Source organism: Dromiciops gliroides, chromosome 4 (assembly GCF_019393635.1).
Source record: "Dromiciops gliroides isolate mDroGli1 chromosome 4, mDroGli1.pri, whole genome shotgun sequence".
In the NCBI taxonomy this organism is placed as follows: Eukaryota; Metazoa; Chordata; class Mammalia; order Microbiotheria; family Microbiotheriidae; genus Dromiciops; species Dromiciops gliroides.
The window spans coordinates 403,210,733-403,237,992 of record NC_057864.1 but is presented as its reverse complement, the minus strand read 5'-3'; the positions used below and the strand labels follow the sequence as shown (position 1 = coordinate 403,237,992).

Here is a 27,260-nt window from a genome sequence, read left to right as displayed (position 1 = left end):
AAGATTTTTAGTTGCAATTTTTTTTCCTTCTCTCCCCCCTCCCCAAGAGAGAACAATCTGATAAAGGTTATATATGTACAATCATATTAAACATATTTCTGCATTAGTCGTGTTGTGAAAGAAGAATCAGAACAAAAGGGAAAAACCTCAAAAAACAAAAAAACAAAACCAAAAGTAGAAACAGTATGGTTCAATCTACATTCAGAGAACTCAAGAAGACAAATCTTACTCAGACATTTTAAAAGCTCTGTGATCCTAGGTTACTAATGTAACCTCTTACAATCCCATCTCCACATTTCTTTCTTTTTCTTTCCTTTGTTTCTTTCTTTGGGGGGGGGGGCAGGCCAATGAGGGTTAAGTGACTTGCCCAGGGTCACACAGCTAGTGCCTGATTTGAACTCAGGTCCTCCTGCATCCAAGACTGATGTGATATCCACTGTGCAGCCTAGCTGCCCAGCCATTAGATTTCAATGACTCAAGAAGAGAGAGGCTGATGACTTTGTGTGATTCTGCCTCACTTACATCTAATTCACATGAGTCAAGACATCACCCATGATGTCATCAGCACACAACTTCAGAAAGTAGTGGTACATGTGGTCTAAAGACTCCTAGATAGCCTGGAAGCAGCACAAGGCCACTTTGGAATGGGAAAGGGTTGTTTGTCCTTCTCTTTGAAGAGGACCAATGGATTCAGGAGGACCTGAGTTCAAATCCAGCCTCAGACACTTTGACCCTTACCAGCTGTGTGACCCTGGGCAAGTCACTTAACTCTCATTGCCCTGCAAAAATAAACAAAAAACCCAAACAAACAAATAAATGAATAAACAAACAAACAAATAAATAAATAAATAAAAGTTATATGCTTGTGCAACTAAAAAAGCTAGAAAAAGAACAAGTTAAATATCCCTAGGTAAATACCAAATTGGAAATTCGGAAAGTTAAAAGAGAAATTAATAAATTGAAAGTAAAAAAACTATAATAAATAAAACTAAGAGCTGGTTCTATAAAAAAACAATAAAATAGATAAACCTTTGGTTAATTTGATTTTTTTTAAGTTATATGCCAGGTATCATAAATAAATTTGGTCTGATGGAGTAAAAATACTTGAAGGAAAATGTGTTTACAGAAACTCATTTTAGTTGATTTGGGGAAATAATAATATTGAAATAGCCTTTTATACTTTGCAAAGCCCTTTCTTTACATCCTCCAAACAACAATGGAGTAGGTGCTATTATTATCCCTATTTCACAGTAGAGGAAATTGAGGTTAAGAGAAATTAAGCAATTTGCCCAGAGTCACATGATTAGGTAGTGTCTGCTAGAGGCAGGATTATTGAATTCAGGTTTTCCTGATGTCAAGTCTAGCGCTCTCTCCAATACACCCACTGATAGTATTTCACCCCTACTTTGTAAAAAATCTATCCAACCAATGAATATCCTTGGTCTCTAACCAAAAAGGAGTGGTTGTACTGTTCATTCAATACAGCAGATGGCGATATTTTCCTGAAGGAAAAAATTTCTTCCTCAGAAACTAGAAATTACTGCAGAGGGGAGGGGGAAGGGGGGGCGGGGAAGGAAGACAAAAGAAAAAAAAAACTAAATGAGATCCATTTTCTAGCTACTCACATTTGTCCTAACCCACAAAGGACCTCAACATATCCTACTCTGTAATCACTGTAGGAATGTTTCTGCATAATCACTTTTCCAAATCAAATAGAGCTTTAATAAAACCAAGAGCCTGTCTCTAGGCAAAAAGAATCCTTCACTCAAATGACATTTTAAAAAACGAAAAAGAATAACACGTCACTGAGAGGTAGAACATTCAGATAGTGTGGGGAGGGGGAGAAAAAACAATCATCTATTCTATTACCTCTCATTCCAGCAAGCAGCTGCCACATGAAAATGGGGGACAGTTTAAACTGATCAGTATTCCTCTCCAAGTTTTCATTTCGGTCTCTTTCAGCAAGTATTTATCGAGCATCTACTGTATGCCCATTACTGCAGCAGATACTGTGGGGAATATAAAAGAAGTCTACACCACAGTTCTTGCCCTCAAGGAGTTTACATGCTTGCCAAAGACAGAAGTCTTATAAGCCCAAAACAACTCATTTCAAAACCAGCTCCCTGAGGATTTATTCTGTGATTGGTGATTTTGATGTAGGAAAAGTCAGTGACTTAATGGTTGTCCATCAATAGGGGAATGGCTAAACAAATCATAGAATGTGAATGTAATTGTGCCATAAGAAACAATGACTCTAACCAGTTCATGAAAATAGAAGACTATAAATGATGACACTTTTAAAAAGCAGAACTAAGAGACTATACAGTGTCCATAATGTAAAAGGTAACACTGAAGAGCAATGAGACTGATGAATCTTAAAGAACAAATTTAGCCCTGGAGATATGAAGGAAGCATGAATTCCTCCCTTCAGTAGAGAGGAGCAAATACAAAGGTGAAAGATAGAGATAGATTAGATAGATAGATAGATAGATAGATAGATAGATAGATAGATAGATAGATAGATAGATAGATAGATAGATAGATAGATGGATGGATGGATGGATGGATGGATGGATGGATGGATGGATGGATGGATAGATAGATAGGTGATAGATAGATAGGTGATAGACAGATGGATAGGAGATAGATAGATAGATAGATAGATAGATAGATAGATAGATAGATAGATAGATAGATAGATAGATAGGTGATAGATAGATAGATAGATAGATAGATAGGTGATAGATAGATAGATAGATAGATAGATAGATAGATAGATAGATAGATAGGTGATAGATAGATAGATAGATAGATAGATAGATAGATAGATAGATAGATAGATAGATGATAGATAGATGGATAGGTGATAGACAGACTGGCGGATGGATGGATGATAGATATACATACATATATAATTGTATATGTGTGTGTATATATATACATACACACACATATGTAATCACAAAGTAGGCCACTATATCAGTTGGTTTTGCTTAAATGTTGATCTTTGTTATGAAGAAAGATTTAGGTGTGGGAAAACAGACTTCTGTGAAGGGAAAGGAGATGGGAAATAACTGGCATAAAAACTGTAGAATCATTAGAACACAGCTTTAATGAGCTTCAGGTTTTAGAAGCTTAAAACTGCTCTAAGACTTTTGGGATACCCTGTATTTGTTCAATTGTGGGAAAGTGACAAAGTCAGCGAATTGAATTGAAATGCTAGCTCTTTAGCCACAGATTTGCAACATGTAGCAACTGTGCAATTGTTTACTTTGCGCCAAAGCATGTTCATTTTACTCAGAGAGGGAATGCTCTACCTGGGGATGTTACTTGGATTTTCATTTAAATGTGTTTCTGTCATTCACATTCATGACAATTGCTGACCTAACTTGGATACGAGCTGGATACCTGAAGTCATTTATTGAGAATTTTTTCCAGTAGTGTCTGATTCTCCGTGACCCTATTTGGAGTTTTCTTTGCAGAGATACTAGAGTGGTTTTCTGTTTTCTTCCCTAGCTCATTTTACAGATAAGGAAACTGAGGCAAACAGGGTTCAGTGACTTGCCCAGAGTCACACAGCTAGTAAGTGTCTGAAGTTGGATTTGAACCCAGGAAGATGAGTCTTCCTGACTCCCAGCACTCTATCTACTACACCACCTAACTGCCCTTTTATTGAGTAGTGGAACCACCTAATTTTTCTTACTTAGGCATCGAGGTTGCTTAATAGATAGAGCACTGGGCCTGGAGTCAGGAGGAGTTGAGTTCAAAATAGGCCTTAGGAAATTGCTAGTTGTGTGACCCCTGGACAAGTTTACCTCTTTGTGTCCCAGTTTCCTCCACTATGAAACAGAGATCATAATGGCCCTAACCTTACATTGTTGTGAAGATCAAACGAGATAATATTTGTAAAGCACTTAACACTTTGCCTGATACATAGTAGCTGCTTGATAATTACTTGTTTCCTTCCTTTATCCCCTTCCTTATTCAAATAGGAATTCTTCCTCCATCTGTCAATTTGGGACAATAACAGTTAAACACAACATATTCTAAGAACTTCTAATAAAAGTGACTTATACTAGAAACTTTGTTGCTTGATATTTGTAGTTGCTTTTTCCCCATCCATTGCAAAATAAGCATTTGTCATTTGAAGCAATTGGATGGCCTGGAAAAAGCACAGGATTTGTAGTCAGGAAGAACCAAGTTCAGGTTCTACATTCGATGTTCACTAGCAGTATGATGGGGCAGCCGAAGTTAGGAGGACTTGAGTTCAAATCTCACCTCAGACATTTAATAGCTCCGTGACCCTGGGCAAGTGTCACTTAACCCCAATTACCTTAAACATCCAGGGCCATCTCCAGTTGTCCTGATATATATCTTGCCACTGAATCCGGATGGCATTGGAGGAGAAAGTGAGGCTGGTGACTTTGCCCAGCCCTTCCTCACTTAAATCAATTCATTGCAAGTCATGACATCACCCCAATATCATGGTCCTCTTTGAGAATGAAGGACAAACAACAATAACAATAGCTGTATGGTGCTGACCAAATCCCTTAACCTTTCTTAGCATCATTTTCCTCATCTGTAAAGTGGGGGAAATAATTACACTTATATCACAAGGTTGTTGTATCAAAGGAGATAATACTGATTCATTGCTTCACATATCTTAAAGTTGTCTAAAATACCTATTATTTATTTGTTTGTTATTATTTAGCTGTGATGTGCTTATACTTTTTCCATGTGTAAGATTTATCATCCTAAACAGATGTCCCTTTGTCAGCTCTTCTGCTGCATGCAATGCCCAGATCACAGCAGGCAGTCTTTGGTTACATCTCAGTCATGAGTACCAATAATAATCATCAGATAGCCTTCCAAATGCTCTCATTTGATTTGCTGGAGAGACTGAGTGGGCACTTAGAACAGGCAAGGTAGCCTCTGGTCTGTCTGTTCAGTACCAGGTTCAGAAATCTCAGCCCTCCAACCACTTTCCTGCTCCTGTATCTATTAAAAACAAAATAGCAATGCTTTCAAGAATATTGAATGAGGGCCAGCTAGGGGGCGCAGTGGATAAAGCACCAGCCCTGGATTCAGGAGGACCTGAGTGTTCAAATTCGGCCTCAGACACTTGACATTTACTAGCTATGTGACCCTGGGCAAGTCACTTAATACCAATTGCCTCACCAAAAAGAGAGAGAGAGAGAGAGAGAGAGAGAGAGAGAGAGAGAGAGAGAGAGAGAGAGAGAGAATATTGAATGAATAAAGAAACCCACTTGAAAAAGCATGATGCCATATCGGCCTTATGAAGGCTATACAGACTTCACTAAAAGACAGTGCAGTTTTCTAACTCACCAGTGGGAGGCGCGCAGCTCACAGGGAGTTAACCATCCAGTTCCCTCCATCAGAACATCTGTTTTATCTGTTCTGCATCTCTGCCCCCAGCTTCCCAGGAGGCATGTGGGATCATGGAAACTAGTCTTTGCCTAGGCTGTAGATTTCAGTAATTATGCCTCAGTGTCTAATTGCTGCCACAAGCATGTACCATTTGGGTATTTAATTTTCATGTGAATGGTGAAATTTTAAAACCAAAGTTCACCTAAAAGGATATTTATCTGAATTAGGTCAGCTCTATCATGGAAGATTAGTGATTTTCTAATCATGTTTGGAAAGTGAATGTCATTTGGATTTTAATATTATAATACTTGTCTAATTACTACACAGTCAAACAGATGTCTTATCTAATTTATACCTCAATACTTCAGAGACCCATGATTTCATCACTCCTTTCAACCCTCTACCAGTACAGATTGCAGGCACCATATATTCATTCCACCTACTCCCCCACACACATCTTAAGAGATTATCCTGATGAGTTATTTGGGCTGTGTCCCTTCCTCCATTAAAAAAAAAATCACTCAGTGGTCAATCTTTCTCACAATGAAACCCTGAAAACTTGTTTCAGTTCTCATGACAAACATATAGTCCATAACTTTAGAAGACCTGCTGAAGTTTACATATTACTACCATAGCCCTTGCGAATCCAGTCACTTATACACCATATTATGGCATGGAAGGAGGAATTTTCTGAAGTACATCATGTCCAAAGAAGGAAAACATTCCTAGGAGATATAGAATAGAACATGTATATACAAATATATTCCTAGAAATAATTCCTATAATACACACACATATATACATATATATATGAACACATATATGCATATTTTAACCCTTTCTCAGGAACTGGAAGTTACCTCTATTTTTAAATGGGGTTTATAGCAGATCTAGCCAGCTACCAGTTTCTTCAATTAGCTCAGGCCAGTTCCTATCTTTTTATGTGGCTTCTACCCAAGGATTCTGAATGTTTTCATTACACAACACAGCATCTCTTAGACCCATAGATTGACCCTCAGGTTAATGGATGAGCTGGCTATGGCACTTTGGAAGGATCACATATGGCTCTTTAGGATTTATCACAAGAGATTAGGATCTTCCTAACAATTAGAGCTGTCCAAAAATAGACTGGGCAGCCTTGGGAGTTAGTAGCTTCCCCCTCATTTGAGATCTTCAAGTAGAAAACGGGTGACCAATTGTTGAGAAGGTTATACAGTTGGTTATTTGACTGGACTTTATTCCCTATTTCAATGAATAAGCAAGAGAGAAGTGCCCAGTCATGCAGAAGTAAGAAATGGCCAATTTTACTGCTCTCCTTAAGCCACTGTGGTACAAAGAAATCTGATCATTTGTAGTGTTATCAAATGCCGTGTCATCATAAAACCATTATCACAAAGCATCAGGTGAGCAGTCTATTGCTCTCCAACTTTATAACTTAAGTTAGGCATATACAGCCAAGACCAAGTAGAGGATTGTTAAATTATCCATTTAATCTTTCAGGTAAAAGTTGGTTGTTAAATCTAATAAATAGTGCATGACTATCTAGATTTATCTCAGATGGATATTGTCATCATCAAAGACCATATTAACCCTTTAATATGTGACACTGTAGAAAAGAGATTATTTAATTTTTGGTGTATTTTTACCTCAGAAATTAACATGCTGGCTAAGAATTGGAAATCAAAGGGATGCCCATCAATTGGGTAATGGCTGAACAAGCTGTGGTATATGATTATAATGAATATTATTGTGCTATAAGTAATGACAAGCAGGATGATTTCAGAAAGGCCTGGAAAGACTTGTATGAACTGATGTATAGTAAAGTGAGCAGAACCTGGAGGACATTTTGCACAGAGACAGCAATATTGTTTGATGAAGAACTGTGAATGACTTAACTATTCTCAGCAATACAAATGATCCAAGACAATCCCAAAGGACTAGTGATGAAGCATACTATCCACCTCCAAAGAAAGAATTGCTATTGATGGAACATGGACTGAAGCATTCTATTTTTCACTTTATTTCTTTTTTCCTTTTATTCAAGTTTTTTGTACAAAATAACTAATATGGTAATGTTATACATACTTGCACATGTATAACCTAAATCTGCTTACCACTTCAGTGAGGGGGAGGGGAGGGAGGGAAGGAAGGACAAAATTTGGAACGCAAAACTTTAAATAGAAATGTTTATTTTTTTTAAAAAATGTGACGCTGTAATAATTTCAGGACAGAGACATTTGATCATGATCTCTATCCTCAAGGACTTTGAAATGACAGATTTTTAAAGGGCTACATAGATGTTGATCATTGAACAAACAGTGGGAGAGACCATGCGCCCATGATTGCATTAGTTACCTGAGGTAAATTGGTCACACAAAAGCTATTGAGGATATCTTGCTACCTGTCATTCACACACATCTCATCTAGTGGATATAGAAGAAATGCTGCAAACTTGGCTTTGATGCTAATGGGCTTCTGGACTTCATTTTCACTTAGTCTCCTTTACTAAAAAAATAGGCTGTTAACAGTGTCAGATGCTACAGAGGTGGTGCGAATATGATTCCAATGGAGAAAAATCTACTGGTTTCAGTATTTAAGAGGTCACTAGTGACCTTCAAGAGAAGACTTTTGATAAGAAGAAGGCAGAAACCAGAGCATAAATGGCCAGATACAAGTATGTGGTAAGAAAGTAGTCAGGAAATGACTCTTTTAAAGATGAGGGGAAAGGAGAAATGGGCAGAGTAGGAATAAAAGGAGAAAGAAATATTTCCTTTTTACTGCCTCCATTCCTTATCACCTACTCACTTTTTGACTCCCTGCAATCTATTACTCCTCAAAACCCTATTCAGACCCTTTTGAAAGCCTCAACTTACTTCCTGATCCTCACATTCAAAGGTCTTTCCCCAATCTCCATTCTCCTTCACTTCTCTGTAGCATATAACACTGCTAACCAACCCTTTTCTCTTTGAAACTGTTCATGACCATTACAGTCCTGATTCTCCTACTTCTCTGACAGATTCTTCTTTACTTCTCTTGTTGGATCCTCTTCCATCTTCCCATACCTAATTTTGTACACACTTCAAAGTTTCACCTTTAACTTTCTCTCCTTTGTCTATATTGGCCTTCAGTGGTCTCATTCATTCCAATGTCTTCAAAACCTTCACCTCTATGCAGTTGGTTCCCAAATGTATTTTTAGCTATAACCTCTTCCCTGAGCTCTAGTCCTACATAAATAATTACTTTAATTAATTAGCTTGTCCCCCAAACCAGCTCTGTCTTTTGACTTCCTTATTCATATTAATAATACTACCATTTTCCCAGTCACCCAGTCTTAAAAATTGAGAAACACGGTTTTTTGTTTTTGTTTTTGTGCAGGGCAATGAGGGTTAAGTGACTTGCCCAGGGTCACACAGTTACTAAAGTGTCAAGTGTCTGAGACCAGATTTGAACTCAGGTCCTCCTGAATCCGGGGCCAGTGACTGCAGCACCTAGCTGCCCCCCCCCCCAAACATGTTTTTTGTTGTTGTTTCTTTCCATCTGTGCTGCCCCCTATCTCATTTTCTGGGATCCTATTATTCCTTTTTTATAGTGGGTCACACCATTTTTGTAACGCCTATATACATGCATACATACATGCACATGTGTATACATATATACATGTACACATACAATTATCTATTATATTTATATGTTTGTATAGTTTAAAAAGTCTTGGGGGTAATTTATGCTTTCATAACTTGCAGAAGTATAAATACTACAAACCTACCAAAAAATTTTTAAAGCCTAATTATTAAAAGTTTTTAAATGTTGATATGTTTAATTGATTTTTGAACTTTGTAAAAACTTTTATCAGCTATTACTCAGTCACTGAAAAGATTGCATTTCAGTTCCTTGTCTAAACCATTAGGTTTTGATGCCTCCATGACAGTTTTAATGTGACCGCACAAAAAATGTCTAAGGAATATACATCAGTTGACCAAGGTAGTCAGGCAAGGAGGCCTTTTCTACTTATCCACCCTGTAGAGAATGTATCATCCAGAAATGGTCACACATATAATGCATAATTACAGGGTGTCCCATCTTGTTAAAATTTCAAATTTATTATTTGAAATTCATAAAATTAAGTAAGTATGGAGGAAATTTAAATAATTAAATATGTGAAGAGAAGGTGCCAATCTGATTGGTAGAGGGTTTTCATATCCAGAAGTTCCCTGCACTAGTGAAATCTCAGGTCTGGTCCCTATCTCTATTCCTATTCTTTGTATGAGTTCATATGTGTACATGTTGTTTCCCTTAATAAGGTATTAAGCTCCATAAGGGCACAGACTGGTTCGTTTTTCTCTGTCACCCCCAACACCTAGTACAGTGCTTGGCACATAGTAGACATTTAACTTGTTGATTTCTCAATGTTAACTTCTATAGCCATATCTCTCATAATGTCATAAAACCTTATTTAAGTAAAACATTTTACAGGAAGCAGTTAGTGTCATAAAAACAGTGGTTAGAAGAGGAAACGAATACCGAAATAGAAGTGTGAAACTGGGCTAGTTTCCAAATATCCAACTACTTGATCTGTAGCAGTGTTTTCATGGAGCTAGGCTTTAATGTCTTCATGTTACTGGGAAGCAATTTTTCTTAGGCAGAGCCTACCTATAGCACTAATGTAGCAATCAGACAGGCTTACCTAGGGAAAAATGGTTCCCCTGAGTTATTACGCAACTTTTGATGGGATGAGGAAGGCAGCAGCAGGACTTGCCATCAAGTTCTGAAGCTTAAATCCAAGGACCACTTTTTCTAAGAGGGAGCCTTGTCAATATCCCTAACTATTACACTTGATGACCTCCAGTGACACCAAGCTCTCTCTCACTGAAGGTCATCAAGTAGGAGATGGGTGACTACCTGTCAGGGATGTTGACAATGAAAATAGTTTTCAAATATGAGCTAGAGTATGGCCCATCAGATATGGGCTTTAGGGGCAGTTAGGTGATACAGTGGATAAAGTACCAGCCCTGGATTCAGGAGGACCTGAGTTCAAATCCAGCCTCAGAAATTTGACACTTAATAGCTGTGTGACCCTGAGCAAGTCACTTAACTCTCATTGCCCTGCAAAAAAAAAAAAAAAAGATATGGGCTTTAGTAAGTCTCTGAAATTCTTTTTTGTGGACCACCAAACCTTTCATGCTATAGCTAGGTACATCGTTGCTTCAAGAGAGCTGCAATTTTCTCACCATGTAGATTCTCCCTCTACTACTGGAGATTGCAACTCATCCCAGCCTTCTTATTTTATATGACTTTTATCTCTGTTCTCCTATAAACGCTCCAATATTGAATAGCTCTATAATTAGTAGAAAGATTGGAATTGCAAATATTCTTAGAAAAAGTTATCCTTGAACTTAAAATCATACCAAGGGGGCAGCTAGGTGGCACAGTGGATAAAGCACCGGCCCTAGATTCAGGAGGACCTGAGTTCAAATCTGGCCTCAGACACTTGGCACTTAATACTTGTGTGACTCTGGGGAGTCACTTAATTCTCATTACCCCTCCCAAAAAAAGAAAATTATTATTTACACTAGAGTGTTATCACTAGAAGGACAAGTTCTTTTCCCCCTCTGCACTACAGGTCTAAGGCCTCTGAGAAGGAAGGATAATGTTCTGTTTCTACAAAGCTCTCAAGGATAATCTAAGATTTAAGAACAAGTGTCTAAGCACTTAAAAGAAAAGAAAATTAGTCTGTCCTTTAACTATATTTAAACTCAATGATATACACTGGTCAGTGTATTTTAATGTATTACTTCTGTAGGCAACATTTTGTTTTGCCCTTATTGAAATATTCATGCTACTCAATTCTAAAAGCAAATAAGTACTCTCTACATAGATACCTAAAACGAGAGGGCAAAAAATCTTAACCATAACTCAGACCAAGGAAAGAGACAAATATAAATTCTGTGGTAGGAATTCAAGCTGGGAAGATACCTGATCAACCTCCCCTAGCTTTTGCCTAATGATGTATCCATACATTTAATACTTTAAACCAGGATCAGAAAACATTACAGTACAGTGTAAAAGGGATGAACTTGAAGGCAGCTAGGTGGCTCAGTGGATAGAACACCGGACTTGGATTCAGGAGGACCTGAGTTCAAATCCGGCCTCAGACACATAACACTTACTAGTTGTGTGACCCTGGGCAAGTCACTTAACCCCAATTGCCTCACAAAAAAAAAAAAAGGATGAACTTGAAATTAGGTGAGAGCTGGGTTTGAATCCTGCCTCTGCTGCCTAATTTACCCTTTTTATGACCTTGAGTAATTCATTTTATTTACTCAGAGTCTCAGTTGTAAAAAGCAGCTAATAATGACTGTACCTACCTCATAGGATAATTGGATCAAATCCAAATATGTATGCAAAAACTTTAAGAAAACCTAAAACTATATTTCAAATGTATTTATATTAAATATATAAATATACATAAATGACTAATAATGTTATTATTAGTTCTTTATACCTTGGTGTGAATGAGTTTCATATCCTCACTGTGAGAGAAAACAATCCTCTTCTCAATAATTCTTGGGAACTCAGCAGCAATGTGACAAAGGCACTTTTATTTCCTTCTCATGAGAAGGAGGCACCCTAGTGTGTAGCTAATGCGTGCAAAGAAAGGGGTCTTGCAGACCCTGTTTTAAACTCTAGTCCCTAACATGAATGGACCCTCCCCTTTTTCATCATTGGTCTGATTACTCAAGGGTTACAATCTACCAGCAAAAACTAAATAATGGGAGCACAGTATTCCCATCCCTAATCAGTTCTTCATTTTGTGGGCATAACTCAGGAGTGGATCTTATTCTTCCTTATATGGACACAACTCCGGAGAGGACCTTATTGAGACCAGGGCTCCTTGAACCATGTGATTTTGTTAGCCAGAGGGGGAGGAGGGGATCTGAGACCTTTGTCCTAAAAACAGGTCAGGAGGAGTACGATTGACTTTTATATCCTCATTGAGAGGAGACAACTACCCATTTTCTCACACTCACCTAATCAAAAGCAGGTTTTGATATCAGAAAGTTTGTGTGACAGACAGGGTACTACTTAGCCTATTTCACATAGGGTTTTCCTGACTGCAGCATCAATATGAGACACATATCCTTATGAGTACAAGTGGAAAAGAGAATATAGGATAGCAGGGTATTTTTATGAGAGACAAATGGCATGTTGAGAAAATAGGGCATTGTTTCTGCACAGCCAAAGAATGTTAGATGACCCATGTTGGGCAACAGTCAATGTGGCAATGTCACTGAGTGCTTTTGTTGAGGAAAGTCTAAAGTCCAGGCATCACAGAATCAGAAAGCTGGAAAAGGGCTTCAGATGCCACAGAGATGCCACCTCTACATACACACAAATCCCTCATGCTACATCCCCATTAAATGGTCGTCCAGCTTGTACTTGAAGACCTCCAGGAGAAGACACTCACTTCTTCCCCAAGCAAGCCATTCTGCTTTTCAATATAGGATCATAGACTTCCACCTAGAAGAGACCTTCAAGGTCATTCAGTCCAACCCTCTCATTTTATAGAGAAGGCAACTAAGACCTAGAAAAAGAAAGTGACTTCTCATAGGTAATAAGAGGCAGAGCTACAGGTTTGAACTCAGGTCTTCTGACTCCAAATCTGAATCATTAGGAAGGTTTTCCTTACTTTTTTTTTCCCTTTGAATAGAATTTTATTTTCCAAAATATATGTAAAAACAAAATTTTAACATCATTTTTTTAAAAACTTTGTGTTCCAACTTCTCTTCCCCCCTCCATTCCCACCCCCCACCCACAAAAACTCAAGCAATTCAAAATAAGTTATACATGTGTAGTCATGGAAAAATTCCCATATTAGCTAGTTGTGAGAGAAAACAGTCAAAAAAACCCCCAAAACTTCAGATTAAGGAATTGTCAAAGAGGAAAAGAAAAAAATATTTTTTAATGCGTTTCCATCTGTTTTCAGATACTATCAGTTCTTTCTCTGCAGATGGGCTGCAATCTTCATAAGTCCTTCAGGGTTATATTTAATCCTTGCCTTGCTGAAAATAACCACATGCTTCCCAGCAGATCATCCCCCACTATTGCTGTTATTTTATATACAGTACATTTCACTCTGCTTCAGTTCATGTAGGTCTTTCCAGGTTTTTTTTATAGTATCCTGTTCATTATAACCTGTATATAGTACCTTAAGCTTGACAGAGAGTTTTCTTCATAAAAGCCCAGCAAAGTAGGTACCATATGTTTTGCCATTATAATCAATCATCATAACTATTTCCCTCCATCCCAATCCCTTCCCATGACATTTATTCTATCTTCTTTTTACCTATTCCTCCTCAAAAGTGTTTTACTTCTAACTATCCTCTCCCTCGCTCTGCACTCCCTTTTTTCACCCTTCCTTCCTTATCCTCTTCCCCTCCTGCTTTCCTGCAGGGTTAAATAGATTACTCCTCCCAATTGGGTATGAAAGCTATTCCCTCCATGAGCCCACTCCAATGAGATCAGGGTCCCTGAGCTAATTCTTTGTTCTAAATTGTTCTTCCTCCCTCCCTCCTCAACCCTCCCTATGAGATCAAGCAATTCAATACGTCATACTTGTGTACTAATGCAGAACATCTTCATCTTCCTCGAAAGTGTTTTGCTTTTTACTGCTCTCTCCCCCAATCTGCCCTTTCCTCCTTCCCTTCTTCCCCCCTCCCCTTTTCTCCCTCCCCTCCCTCAGGACAAAAATATATTACTATACCTACTTGAGTATGTATGTTAGTCCTTCTTTGATCCAATTCTGATGATATTAAGGTTCACTCACTCCCCAACTCCTTTCCCCTCTTCTACTCTCCTTCATAAGCTTTTTCCTTGTTTCCTTCCTGTGAACTACCTCTCCCTAGACCATCTCTCCCCTTCTCCCTCCCCCAGTTTATTCCTCCTACACCTCAACCCTATTTTAATGATGTCATGATGGATTAGCTAGGTGGCACAGTGGAGAAAGCACCAGCCCTGGACCCAGGAGGCCCCAAGCCCAAATCCAGCCCCAGACATAAGACACCCCACCCTGTCTGCCCCTCAAAGAACAAAACATAAATGCTTTACAGATATCATCCCTTCATATTCAAGTCAGACCTGTGTCTTCTGTGAATTCTTTACTGAGATAGTTCTTATGAGTTCAGAGTATTATCTTCCCATGTAGGAATGTAAACAGTTTCATCTTTTAACATCCCTCATGAAGTCTTTTTCCTGTTTACCTTTTTATGCTTCTCCAGGGTCTTGTATTTGATAGTCAAAATTTTTATTCAGTTCAGGTCTTTCCATCACAAATGCTTGAAAGACCTCTTTCTCATTGAAATCCCATTTTTGCCTCTGAAAGATTATACTTAGTTTTGCTGGGTATGTGATTTTTGGCTATAGTCCCAGTTCCTTTGCCCTCTGGAATATCATGTTCCATGCCCTTCAGTCCTTTAATGTAGAAGCTGCTAGATCTTGCTTTATCCTTATTGGAGCTCCACAGTATTTGAATTCCTTTTTTCTAGCTGCTTGCAGTATTTTCTCCTTCACCTGGGAGTTCTGGAATTTGGCTATGATATTCCTGGAGGTTTTCCTTTTGGGATCTCTTTCAGGAGGTGATCAGTGGATTCTTTCAGTTTCTATTTTAAGCTTCCGCTTCTAGAATATCAGGACAATTTTCCCTCATAATCTCATGGAGGATGGTGTCTAAGCTTTTGTTTTGGTCATGGTTTTCAGGTAGTCCAATGATTTTCACATTATCTCCCCTAGATTTATTTTCCAGATCAGCTGTTTTTCCAAGGATATATTTCACATTGCCCTCTATTTTTTCATTCAATTGGATTTGCTTTACTGTGTCTTAGTTTCTCATAAGGTCACTAGCTTCCATTTGTTCCATCCTAATTCTTAGGCAGTTATTTTCATCAGACAGTTTTTTAATCTCCTTTTCCATTTGGTTTTTCAAACTGTTGACTTTTTTCTCATGACTCTCCTGCATTGCTCTCACTTCCCTTTCCATTCTTTCCTCCCTTTCTCTACATCTTCTTTCTATTTCTCCTAATTTCTCTTCAAAGTCCCTTTTGAGAGCTTCCATGGCCTGAAACCAGTTCATATTTTTCTTGGAAGCTTTGGATGTTGGAGCTTTGACCCTGTTATCATCTTCTTCTTCTGAGGTTGTATTGTGGTCTACCTTACCCCCAAAGAAGTTTTTGATGGTCTTCTGCTTTCTCTGTCTGCTCATCCTGGCTTGCTATTTCTTGGCTTTTAACTCCTTCTTAAAGTGTGGCACTGCTTCCAGGACACACTGTTCAAGCTACATTGTGGCCTGGGCAATGGTTGGGCTTCTTCTCAGCCTGCCTGGCCTCGCTTTCATTTGATTTTAAACTCTCCACTGTGTGTGGGGGGTGGGGGGGGTGGGGGGGGGGGCGGCGCTGCTTCTCGGCTCAGCTCTTGTTCCCAGCTTCAGAAGGTCCCAGGTGTTTTGGTTTGGGGAGGGGGGGGCAGGTTTTAATCTCACCTGGCCTGTTCTCAGGTCTGGAGATAACCTCAGGCCTACTTACTAAGCAACCAACCAGCAAAGCTTTCTGTGGTGTGGTTCTCAACTTCTGATGAGACTGCTCCCCTGCTCCCCTCCCCAACCTGGGTCTCCTGCCACTCAGGATTTCTTCATGGTCACCTGTTGGGGTGAGACAGTCAAATCCTTCTCCCCAATCCACTGGTTCTCCTGCACTTACCCCCCACCCTGGGCCAGCCGTTCAGCCCGATTGCACGCTCAGTTCGGTGCTGCAGCCAATTCAGAAGCACTGGGGCAATTTCCTCCTGTGGGTGTCTGGTGTGTCGGCCTGACTGCGGGGTTAGGCTTTATTTGTGGCCCAGCATGGCCCCCTGAAATCTATCTATAGCTGTAGAAAACTCTCAGCCCGAATTTTTGTGTGTTTTTCTGCCCCAAGGACTCTTTTATTGCTATTTTTGAGGTGATTTATCAGGGGCCCTGTGTGTTTAATGTCTTTCCTCCACCATCTTGGCTCCACCCAGCTGGTTTTCCTTACTTTCAAGAGAGATCTATGATCTCTCTGGTTCAGGAGTTCCTTCCAGTTATGTGAATCACAACCCACCCACCCTGCCCAACCTATGACACTTTTGTCTGGAAGGTTTGGCCTTTTCTGCATATGTCTCTTTCTGTTTCCCATGACTAGTTTCAAAATATCTTCATTTTTCTTTTATTTCTAGTCTAAGTTTCTATAGCCTGTCATTTTTTTCATTGTTATAGTCTTAGGTCTTCATGGCCTCTCTCCCTCTGTTCTGTTGTGGGTACTGATTTCTGTGGGTAAGAGAACCTAGCATCCTGACTTGTAAATTATCCATTAACTGGGATCTCAATCCCTCTTAGAGCTCCTATCTGAATTAGAGCTTGGGCCTTAGGTTTTTCTATTCACCCCTTTTTGCCTTCTATATCACCTACTCCTCTCTTCCAAGGTGGGGCAGGAAAAGTCTTCCACAAAAAGGGGGCAGCTAGGCAGCACAGTGGATAAAGCACCAGCCCTGGATTCAGGAGGACCTGAGTTCAAATCTGACCACAGAAACTTGACACTTACTGGCTGTGTGACCCTGGGCAAGTCATTGCCCCACCCCCCCAAAAAAAAGTCCTTCATAATACTTGAAGACACCTATCATGGAGCCCTACATTTTCTCTTCTCCAGGGAAGTGCTTCATGGGAAGTTTTAGTCAAGGGGGAAAAAGTTGGGAGTGAGTCCTCTGAGGTCAAGAAAGAAATAAACATTCCAAGATCCTTCACTTGCACAAGGATGAATCCTTGCCTCCTTCTTATTAAGGAATCACTGCTTCTCTTCCCTGCCTTGCAGAATTGAGTTAGCATTGATTGTTTTAAAGGAAAAACCATAAGGCACCTCCTCCACAGCCTTAACTTTGCATTTTATCTTAAGGTTAAATTCTTTTATCTGGTTTGATCCACTTGAATTCAAAATTATACAGTGAAAATTGGGAATTGGCTGCTAGCTTTGGATGCCTTTCCTATATTGATACTATCTTCTAATTTAATTTTTTTATATGAAGATACGGATGTTTCACTGAATTGAGCTCCCTGTTTTTAATAAACTGTGATGGCTACACTGTGACAACCAGGGGAGTCATTCATCCAAGTTTCTCTGTCCTTGGCTTCTGTCACTGTTCAGCTTGTCTTACATGAACTCGGCTATCTCAGATCAGACCACAGGAGATGGATGGCCCCCCGATTGTAAGGCCCCTCCCTCTTAGACAGAGAATACTCCTGTCTAAGTTTCTCCTTGAGAGAAGGGATTTTTAGCTTTATATTCCACATAGAACTGGTATGAAGTTCCTTCCTGGGCTCAACTCCTGATTCCCTGGATCTCATTCTCCACTATTCCTCAGTAACCTTCTCACCTTGGAAGTTTACTCCTCCCCAGTACCCTTCTCACCCAGAAAGATCCTTGTACCCCAAAAGTCCCTTCCTTTAACTGGTCATTTCCTCCTAGAAACTCTCTTTTAAGGAAAGTCCCCAGACCAGCCATGTTCACGCCGTCATTCATTTCTGAGCTCTTCTCCTGGGTCCTTCTTCACTCCCCACACTTTTCAACTTCCCTTTTTGTGGTCTCTTCCCCCATTAAAATATAAAGGTCCTTGAGATCAAGGATTGTTTTTCTTGTTGCTTGAATTTGTAACCCCAGTGCTAAGTGTAGTGCCTGACCCATAGGAGGTGCTCTTCTCTCCTCCCCTTTCCTCCCCTTCTCTCCCCTCCCCTCCTCTCCCCTCCCTTCCCCTCCTCTCTACCTGAACATCTACCACCTGAAGTAGGGGTTAATGAATTTATCAAATTGATTTGGATTGATTTCAGCATATGACTACAGCTAAATAGTTCTCTAAAGCTATAATAAAAAAAACAACAGGCATTTATATAACACTGGATACTCATTATCCAGGCCACAAGAATCATGGGTCTAGAGCTGGAATGAATTTCAGAGGCCCTGTAGTCCTTTCACATTCCAGACGATGAAACAAATAATTTACCCACAGTCACATGGGTAGCAAATATCTGAGGTGAGATTTGAACCCGGTTCTCTAGCTTTGGCATTAGTGTTCTTTCCACCATATCACTCTGCCTTCACCAAATGAGATGTTGTCTCATTTGTTCCACTCAACTATCACCTGAACAGTGGAAAGCCATCAAGTCAGTAGACCTGCATTCATAGCCCACTTACTATCTGTTTGGCCTTGAGCAAGTAACTCCTACTCTCTGGGCCCCCAGTTTTCTCATCTGTAACATTAAGGGACTGGACTAGATGACCCCTAAAGACCCTTCCAGCTTAAAATCTATGATCCTTTGATCTACATTTTACAGATGGGGAAATTAAGACAAACAGAAGTTAAATAACATCACAAAACTGGTGCTGGGGGCTACTAAAATGAACCACTTCTGTGTTTCTATTAGCTGTAAGATAACTTAGAGATGGCAAGATAACTTGATCCTGGGAAGTTCTAGCAAAGGGAGAGAGGTTAGGAGTTGTTCCTCAGAGCCCAATGCAGTGAGGTCATGAGTGAAATAAATCTGCACCATGAAAGAAAAGGCTATTCCCAAACACTGAATCATGCTGTTTGGATTAACAATTGGAAAAACATTTCTTCTCTGAAGTGTCCTTGGCCAGGAACCAAAGAAGTACCAGTTTTCTCTGGTGTAGATGTTGTTGAGTGCTTAGAGTAAAGTGGTACAGATTGTAGTCACTGAAGGATTAGGCGGGTACAGAATGAATCTTTCCAATGAAACATTAGAAGCCTCCTAACCTCTTCTGATTCAAGAGCCAAGGAAGATTGAGGACCCAATGACCTTCCCTGAATATATACCTTCCCTTCTGCCTCACTCTAGCTGCATGGCTTTCATTCTTTGTGCTGCCACTTCCTTGGCCACATTTCAGTGGCCAAAATCAATGGAAATGTCATTCAGTTCAGTTCAACAAGCAATTACTGAGCAGAGGATCTGCCCTGTGGTTATAGAAACAGCCGCACCTGGGCCCTGCTCTCAAGGAGTTGACAGTCTGTGGATAGCAGGGATTCTTGGGCTTTTTTTCTTTGGTAATGGAATGGTAAAGTTTATTGATGCCTGCTCAGAATTTTTCTTGTTCAGTCATTTTTCGATTATTTCTGCCTCTTCATGACCCCCTCTAGGGAGTTTTCTTAGCAAAGATACTGGAGTAGTATGCCATTTCCTTCTCCAGCTCATTTTACAAATGAGGAAACTGAGGCAAACAGGGTTAAGTGACTTGCCCAGGATCACATAGCTAGCAAGTGTCTGAATCCAGATTTGAACTCATGTCTTTCTGACTGCAGGCTTGGCACTCTCTCCACTGTTGTACACAGCTGCCCCCTTCTCAAAATAAATTTCCTTAAATGCTTACAAGAAAATACAGAGTATTGCCAAAAAATATATTGAAATACAGTTACCAAAATGTTAAAAAAAAATATTCAAGAACCCCTGATCTAATTAACAAAATGCATGGTTTTAAATTCACTAAACTTTACAAACGCAGATTATTTCTAAGTAGGAAGATGAAGAATGACAGAGTTCTCAGTCAAAATAATAAAATAAAGCATATCAGAATATAGAACAGGGAATCATTTTTCTAATTTATCATATACTAAGTGAGCATTTAGCACATACTAAGAGAACTCTTTATATTAATTGCATTTAATGGTATCTATCACTACTTTTAATACCTCAAGAGATCTGTAACTAAGAAGTGTGATTCCACTGTTATGAATAATCCCAACAGTGAAAAAAATGGTCCCCAACCACATGATAATGGATAGGTTCATGAGTCATCGTGGTCAAAAAAAGAATCCCCAGCACCCCGAAGCTGCCTTTCTGCTGCTGAGCTCCTCGGAGCCGAGCAATGTGTGTTCTCAGACATCAAACCCACAGGTCAGCACCTGGCCCTGATCCAAAACCTTTCCAGCTTTATAGGGCCTGCTAATACTGGTATAGCCTTCAAGAGCACAGAATCACCTTTATACCATAATGAAGGCAGTCAATGTGATGGAGTGGACAGAGGGCTAGACTAGGAGTCAGGAAAACCTGGTTTCAAATCCCTTCTCTGACACTTACTAACTGTGTGACTGAACACATCACCAGACCTCTCATATCTTTTGTTTCCTCATGGGTAAAATTGGGTTAATAATATCACCTCTCTATATGCAGTGAGAACGAAATGAGCTACTATATGCGATATGCTCCACAAACTTGAAAGTGCTATGTAAATGTTATTATTACCATTATTAAATGCCATTAATGTTAAGTTCCTAGTATAGAATTGAAGAAGGAATTTACTGGAAGGCATTCTTGTTGTATAAGTTAAATTCTACTCTTTTTGTCCGAAAGATTTTAATTATTTCCATCTTTCAGAATTTTCTGAGTTATTTTTGACAGGGATTAGGACTTGAAGGCATTCTTAATCGGGGGCCTGTGAATTATTTTTTCATTGTTTTTTTTTATTTTGATTATTGAATTTCAATATAATTGGTTCCCTTTTTAATTCAGTGTATTCCATTTTATTCGTTTTAAAGTATTATTGTGAGTAAGGGTCTATAGACATCCAAAGGGATCCATAACATGCCCCTCCCAGATGAGGAGCTGAGATCAATAGAACCTTTCCCCTTTCTTCACATAGGGCTTTATGGTGGATGAACAAGCTGCGGAAAGAGCAAGGTGGGAAGAGGCCTCCAAAGAAACAATCAAGAAAACAACCAAACCTTGTCCCCGTTGCCATATACCTGTGGAAAAAAATGGTGAGTCTGTCTTACAATTTAAAAATAGTCAGGCAGCTAGGTGGCGCAGTGAATAGAGCACCGGCCCTGGAGTCAGGAGTACCTGAGTTCAAGTCCAGCCTTAGACACATAACACTTACTAGCTGTGTGACCCTGGGCAAGTCACTTAACCCCAATTGCCTCACTAAAAAAAAAAAAATAGTCAAGACTTAATAAGGCCGTCATCATTGAACATTAGCAGTGTGATGACCATATAGTAAACTGAGTCATAGGCTTCAGCATTCAAACCCCATTTCATTGATGATTCTGTTACAGGATTTCAGTCTATGAATTTCTATTTCAGTTACCATCAGTACCCTAGCAACAATTATATAGTTTCCTGGATACCCTACACATGAATGTATTTTGAAGAAATGCCTTATGGATGTGTGGTTCCATCTAGAATTTCCAATTCTTAGCCTCTGAAATAACTTCATTTATGGAATTTAATTATTCCATAAATTAAAATAAAATGAATTTTTTCAAAAAGAAAGAAATCGCTTCATTTGAGAGAATACATCATGGATCATAGGAATCATAGATTTAGAGCTAGGGGAGACCTTTGAGGTACGCAGGAAAAAGATTGCTAGAGTTGGAGTCCTGTTTTTATTTCCTCATTCTACTTGCCTGTGTAACTGTAAGATCACTCAAGCCCTCTTAGCCTCTGCTTCCTCTTTGGAGGGGATTAGACCAGACAACCTCTTAAGGCACTTGTGGGTATAAATCTATGGTCCTGCATCCTAAAAGATCATAAACTAAATTAAAATCATGAAAGTCCTAACCCTGCAGTCAACTTTATGAAGCCCAATTCCCATCCCCTTCTAGTCCTATAAACGGACTCTTTCCTATTTCCAAAGTCAGATGGCTTTCATCCTTTGATCCTCTCGAGTAGCAGGTATTGGTTGCCAAGTAAATTTGCCTACATTTAGGAACTTCTGCAATCCAATTAAGATTCAATGAAGGGGGGCGGCTAGGTGGTGCAGTGGATAGAGCCCTGGCCCTGGAGTCAGGAGTACCTGAGTTCAAATCTGGCCTCGGACACTTAACACTTACTAGCTGTGTGACCCTGAGCAAGTCACTTAACCCCAATTGCCTCACTAAAAAAAAAAAAAAAAAAAAAAAGATTCAATGAAGGGAGGGGCAGCTAGGTGGTCAGTGGATAAAGCAAGCACCAGGCTTGGATTCAGGAGGACCTGAGTTCAAATCTGGCCTCAGACACTTGACACTTACTAGCTGTGTGACCCTGGACTAGTCACTTAATCCTCATTGCCCTGCAAAAAAAAAAAAACAAATAACCAAACCAAAAAGAAAAAAAAACAAAAACAAAAAGACAACAAAGATTCAATGAAGGGTCACTTGGAGGCCACATAATATAATAGAAGATGTGAGTTCTAATCCTGACTCTCCCATTTCCAAGTTTAGTTAATATCTCTCAGCTTCATTCTCTTCATCTGTAAAATGGCTTGGGGGGGAGAAGAAAGGACAAATTAGACTTGGTTCCCCCAAAGGTCCCTTCCAGATCTAAATCTTTGATCCAGTGGTAGTGCTTTGGGGGACTATGGTACTAGTAATTCTTTGTATATCAGCTATTACAGAGTTGGCCATGTTTTCTACTCTTTACTGGTATTAAAATTAAGATAAGTATTCCTTTACTAGCAGTACTTGACTTTATCTGTCCGCAGGACCATTAGTATGAATAAGTTCTTTTGGAATTTGCTGTTCTTTCAGTTGCTATTGGGTAAATGATCAATTTCACCATCTCTGTTTCTGTGCCTTTTCTTTCTTTTTCTGTGATTCTGTTCCCATGGTTTTATACTATCAGATGCTTTATACTTTTATATCCATTACATATTTGTGTAGTATGTTTTTTAATTACAATTAACAACACCCCCCCCCTGCCTTTTTTAAGACACTTCACTCAGTATGGAAGTGCAGGGGCCACTCAGTAACAGTTTAGTAATGGGTCCTATTTAGCCCAGCACAAGAAATTGTTGTTTTTATTGTTGTTGTTTAATCATTTTTTAATCATGTCTGGCTCTTTGTGACCCCATTTGGAATTTTCTTGACAAAGATACTAGAATGATTTGCCATTTCCCTTTCCAGCTCATTTTACAGATGAGGAAACTGAGGCAAACAGGGTTAAGTGACTTGCTTAAGGTCACACAGCTAATAAGTGTCTGAGGCTGGATTTGAACTAAGGTCATCCTGACTTCAGTCCTAGCACTCTATCCACTGTGCCAACTAGCTTGTCTACAAGAAATTAAACATACTCTGTATGTGGCTTGGGTCATTTCTTCCCTCCTTGAGCAGCTTGGCAGCTGCCCACTCTTTGAGGCTTACCATATTCATGTCAGACTTTTTGAATGCAAACACCAGCAAAGTCCAATCTAATTTAGAACTCCTGAGCTCAAAAGACCTGCCAACTTCAACTGCCCTGGTAGCTGGAATTACACCTACCTCCAAAGGCCCATTAACCTTTATATTGAAATTCAGACATTTCAGATAACTTAAATGAGTATAAATATATACCCTAAAGAAGAATGTGGGGCAGCTAGGTGGCGCAGTAGATAGAGCACCGGCCCTGAAGTCAGGAGTACCTGAGTTCAAATCCGGCCTCAGACACTTAACACTTACTAGCTGTGTGACCCTGGGCAAGTCACTCAACCCCAATTGCCTCACTAAAAAAAAAAAAAAAAGAGTGTGCTGTATTCAAGTTATTTTCCTTGAAAACTAAAGTATATGTACAGAATCACAATATTTCATAATATAACCTATAATACTTACTGGTTGTGTGGCCTGGATAAATACTTAACCTTGTTTGCCTCAGTTTCCTCATCTGTAAAATGAGCTGGGCAAGGAAATGGCAAACCACTCCAGTATCTTTACCAAGAAAACCCTTTAATGGGATCATGGAGAGTTGGACTTGACTGAAATCATCCAACAACAATAACAACAATGCGCCAGGGGCTTTGCTAAGCATTTTACAAATATCATCTCATTTGATGCTCAAAACAACCCTGAGTTGAGATAGGTGCTATTATAATCCCCATTTTACAGTTGAGGAAACTGAGGCAAACAGGGTTCCGTGACTTGCCCAGGGTCACACAGCTTTTAGGTATCTGAGGCTGTATTTGAACTAAGATAAACCTGAGGAAAAGCTCAGCACCCTATCCACTAATTCTAAATGCACTTAAATTATCCTGAGATGCAGTCTCTAACTTTTTGTTGTTATTGTTCTAGATCTGTGATTTCATTGATATCAGGAATTCCAATGGGGAAACCCCTTCCACCAATACAGATGAGTAACTCATCTATAATCAATAGTCTTAGAGAATTGCCTGGAACATCCAGGTGTTAAATGACTTGCCTGTGGTCATATAGCTAATGTGGACAGGACCTGAATCCAGGGCACCCTGAATCCAAGACAGGCAGTCTATATACTATACCCCACTGAATTAGCTGTGTGACCCTGGGGAAGTCACTTAACCCTGTTTGCCTCAGTTTCCTCATCTGTAAAATGAGCTGGAGAAGTAAATGGCAAACCATTCCAGTATCTTTGCCAAGAAAACCCCAGATATAGTCACAAAGAGTTGGACACAACTGAAACAATTCAACAAAACAAAGAATTGGATCTCACAGCAGACTCCCAGTGGCAAAATATAACAGCCTGGAAACAATTAGTGGCATAATTTGGCAAGAAAACAACACAGAGGGAAAAGAGAGGAAAGAGAAGTAGAAGAGAGAGAAAGAGAAATGAATTCACAGCATAATCCATAGAGTTAAATAACAAAACACATTCACTTATACATGATATTTGCAGAGATTCTGCTTTGGGCTGGATGATCCTGGAAATTCTATCAGAAGCAGATTCATTGCTGGAACCATTCAGATAATTGCCTCGATATTTCACTCTGCTTTGCTAATGAAGATTTGGGTTTCCTGCTTCAGAAGTAGATACTGTTTGTATTTGGAAATTTTGAGGAAAACAGCCTAAATTGTCAGGCATTTGGCTTATTTTTGAAAAGCCAATTCAGGAAATGCCAATCTCATATGCAAAGGAAAAGGGCATTACAGCTCATGATCTGCATGTAACCCAGACTCCTGTTTTCTAAGTCTTGCCAAAGTCTCCAACACTCAAGAAATATTGAAGGATTAGCCACAAGGACATGACTAACAGAGATGGAAATCCAGCCTCAGAGTCCAGAAGGTCCATGCCCAACCAGTTTTCTAAGAATGAGTTGCAGAGCAGATATCAACCCATGAAGGGAGTTTCCTCCCTGAGAATCCTTTATATCATTGAAATCACAGGTCTGGTTTACATTTAAAACACACACACACACACACACACGGAACTATGTAAGTTTATTAAGGGGAGAAATATACTCAGATATTCAATTGTGATTTCAATAGTTTGGATGTTCATACTGAGAATGCATTTGTAGCCCATGCATACCTACCCAGTCTGTATACCTCTTATCTATTTCCTGTCGTAATTATGCTACAGGCTATTTGCCCAGCCTGCTTTTGTAATTAACCACAGTTCATGAAACATAATACAATTTGTCAGAAAAGGCCCCCTGGGCCTAACACAATAATCAGACTCATCATTGGCCACCACAGACCTTGTCAAATCAGTTTCATCCTTTGGGTCAGTTGCATAGTTTTAAATGTAAAAGAAAAACATTCTGAAAAACTCATTCATTTTGACCCTTTGTTTCTGGCGATGACTATTTGCCCTCTTGTGTTAACAGGCATGTACGTGTTCTTTCCTATCATTTGCTCTCCAGTCCAAAATAATCTTGTCCTTTCCTCCCCACCCTGCAGGAGGATGCATGCACATGAAATGCCCTCAGCCTCAATGCAAGTTTGAATGGTGCTGGAACTGTAGCCTAGAGTGGAACCGAACCTGCATGGGAGACCACTGGTTTGACGTCTAGCTCAGTAACAAAGAAGCAGGGACGAGCTTCACCAATTGCCCTGATGTAACTGGTAACAGCTCGGTTGGCCCATGGACTCCTGCCATTTTGATATTCTTTTTCACATGAACCAAAAGAATTAAACATTAAGCTTCTTCCAAAATTCACTCGAGACAAATTATGATAGTATGCCATTTTTAGATCCCATTTTAAACACTCTTCTAGAGTCCTATGAATCGGAGCAAAGCTAAATGTAAGACAATTAAATCTTGTTTACAAACCTCTGTAAACGCACAGATACAACAGGGCAGATTCCTAGTGGAATTCAAGGATTACCTGTGGATTACCTGTCTCCTGTGAATTTAAGACAGACTTGAATTACTATGTGAATGCAGCCCTCTCAGGTTCCATTTTATATACTTGACTTATGATTTTTTTTTTTAATTATTGTTAAATGAGTCACTGGAATGATTGGAAGAGATTGTTTGTGACTCATTGTCAGTGACTCTGTTTTAGATTGATTAAGTGGGTAACCTTTTTTTTTTTGGGAAAATGTGGCCACAGCTTCAATACTAACACCTCCATATAAATTCCCACAATACCATAAGCAGAAGTCAAAAATGTTTCAGGGAAAATTTTTGCTTGCTTTCAAGAATAAGAGGGGCAGCTAGGTAGCGCAGTGGATAAAGCACTGGTCTTGGATTCAGGAGGTCCTGAGTTCAAATAAGGCCTCAGACACTTGACACTTAACTAGCTGTGTGACCCTAGGCAAGTCACTTAACCCTCATTGCCCTGCAAAAAAAAAAAAAAAAAAAGGGGGGGGCAGCTAGATGGCACAGTGGATAAAGCACCTGCCCTGGATTCAGGAGATCCTGAGTTCAAATAAGACCTCAGACACTTGACACTTACTAGCTGTGTGACCTTGGGCAAGTCACTTAACCCTCATTGCCCCACAAAAACAACAACAACAACAACAAAAAAGAATAAGACCAATTGATAATCTTAAATTACATCAATGAGATTGTAGCTAAACATAACTCACCATATCAAAGGAATGGGAAATTAGGAAAACTCATTTGAATTTTGACATGCTTAAATTATGGAGAATTA

The 27,260-nt window shown here is 39.4% G+C and overlaps 1 protein-coding gene across 2 annotated transcripts in view; it reads left to right on the top strand.

Annotated features, from left to right (window-relative positions):
* PRKN (parkin RBR E3 ubiquitin protein ligase) overlaps positions 1-26,910 on the top strand; it is a 1,788,167-nt gene extending 1,761,257 nt beyond the window's left edge. For both annotated transcript variants that reach the window (XM_043964490.1, XM_043964489.1), the window contains 2 exons: positions 21,099-21,216; positions 26,059-26,910. In XM_043964490.1, coding sequence (XP_043820425.1) covers positions 21,099-21,216; positions 26,059-26,171 — 231 coding nt within the window. In that variant the 3' untranslated portion in view covers positions 26,172-26,910. The remainder of the gene's footprint in view (positions 1-21,098; positions 21,217-26,058) is intronic.
* Positions 26,911-27,260: the final 350 nt, after the last annotated feature.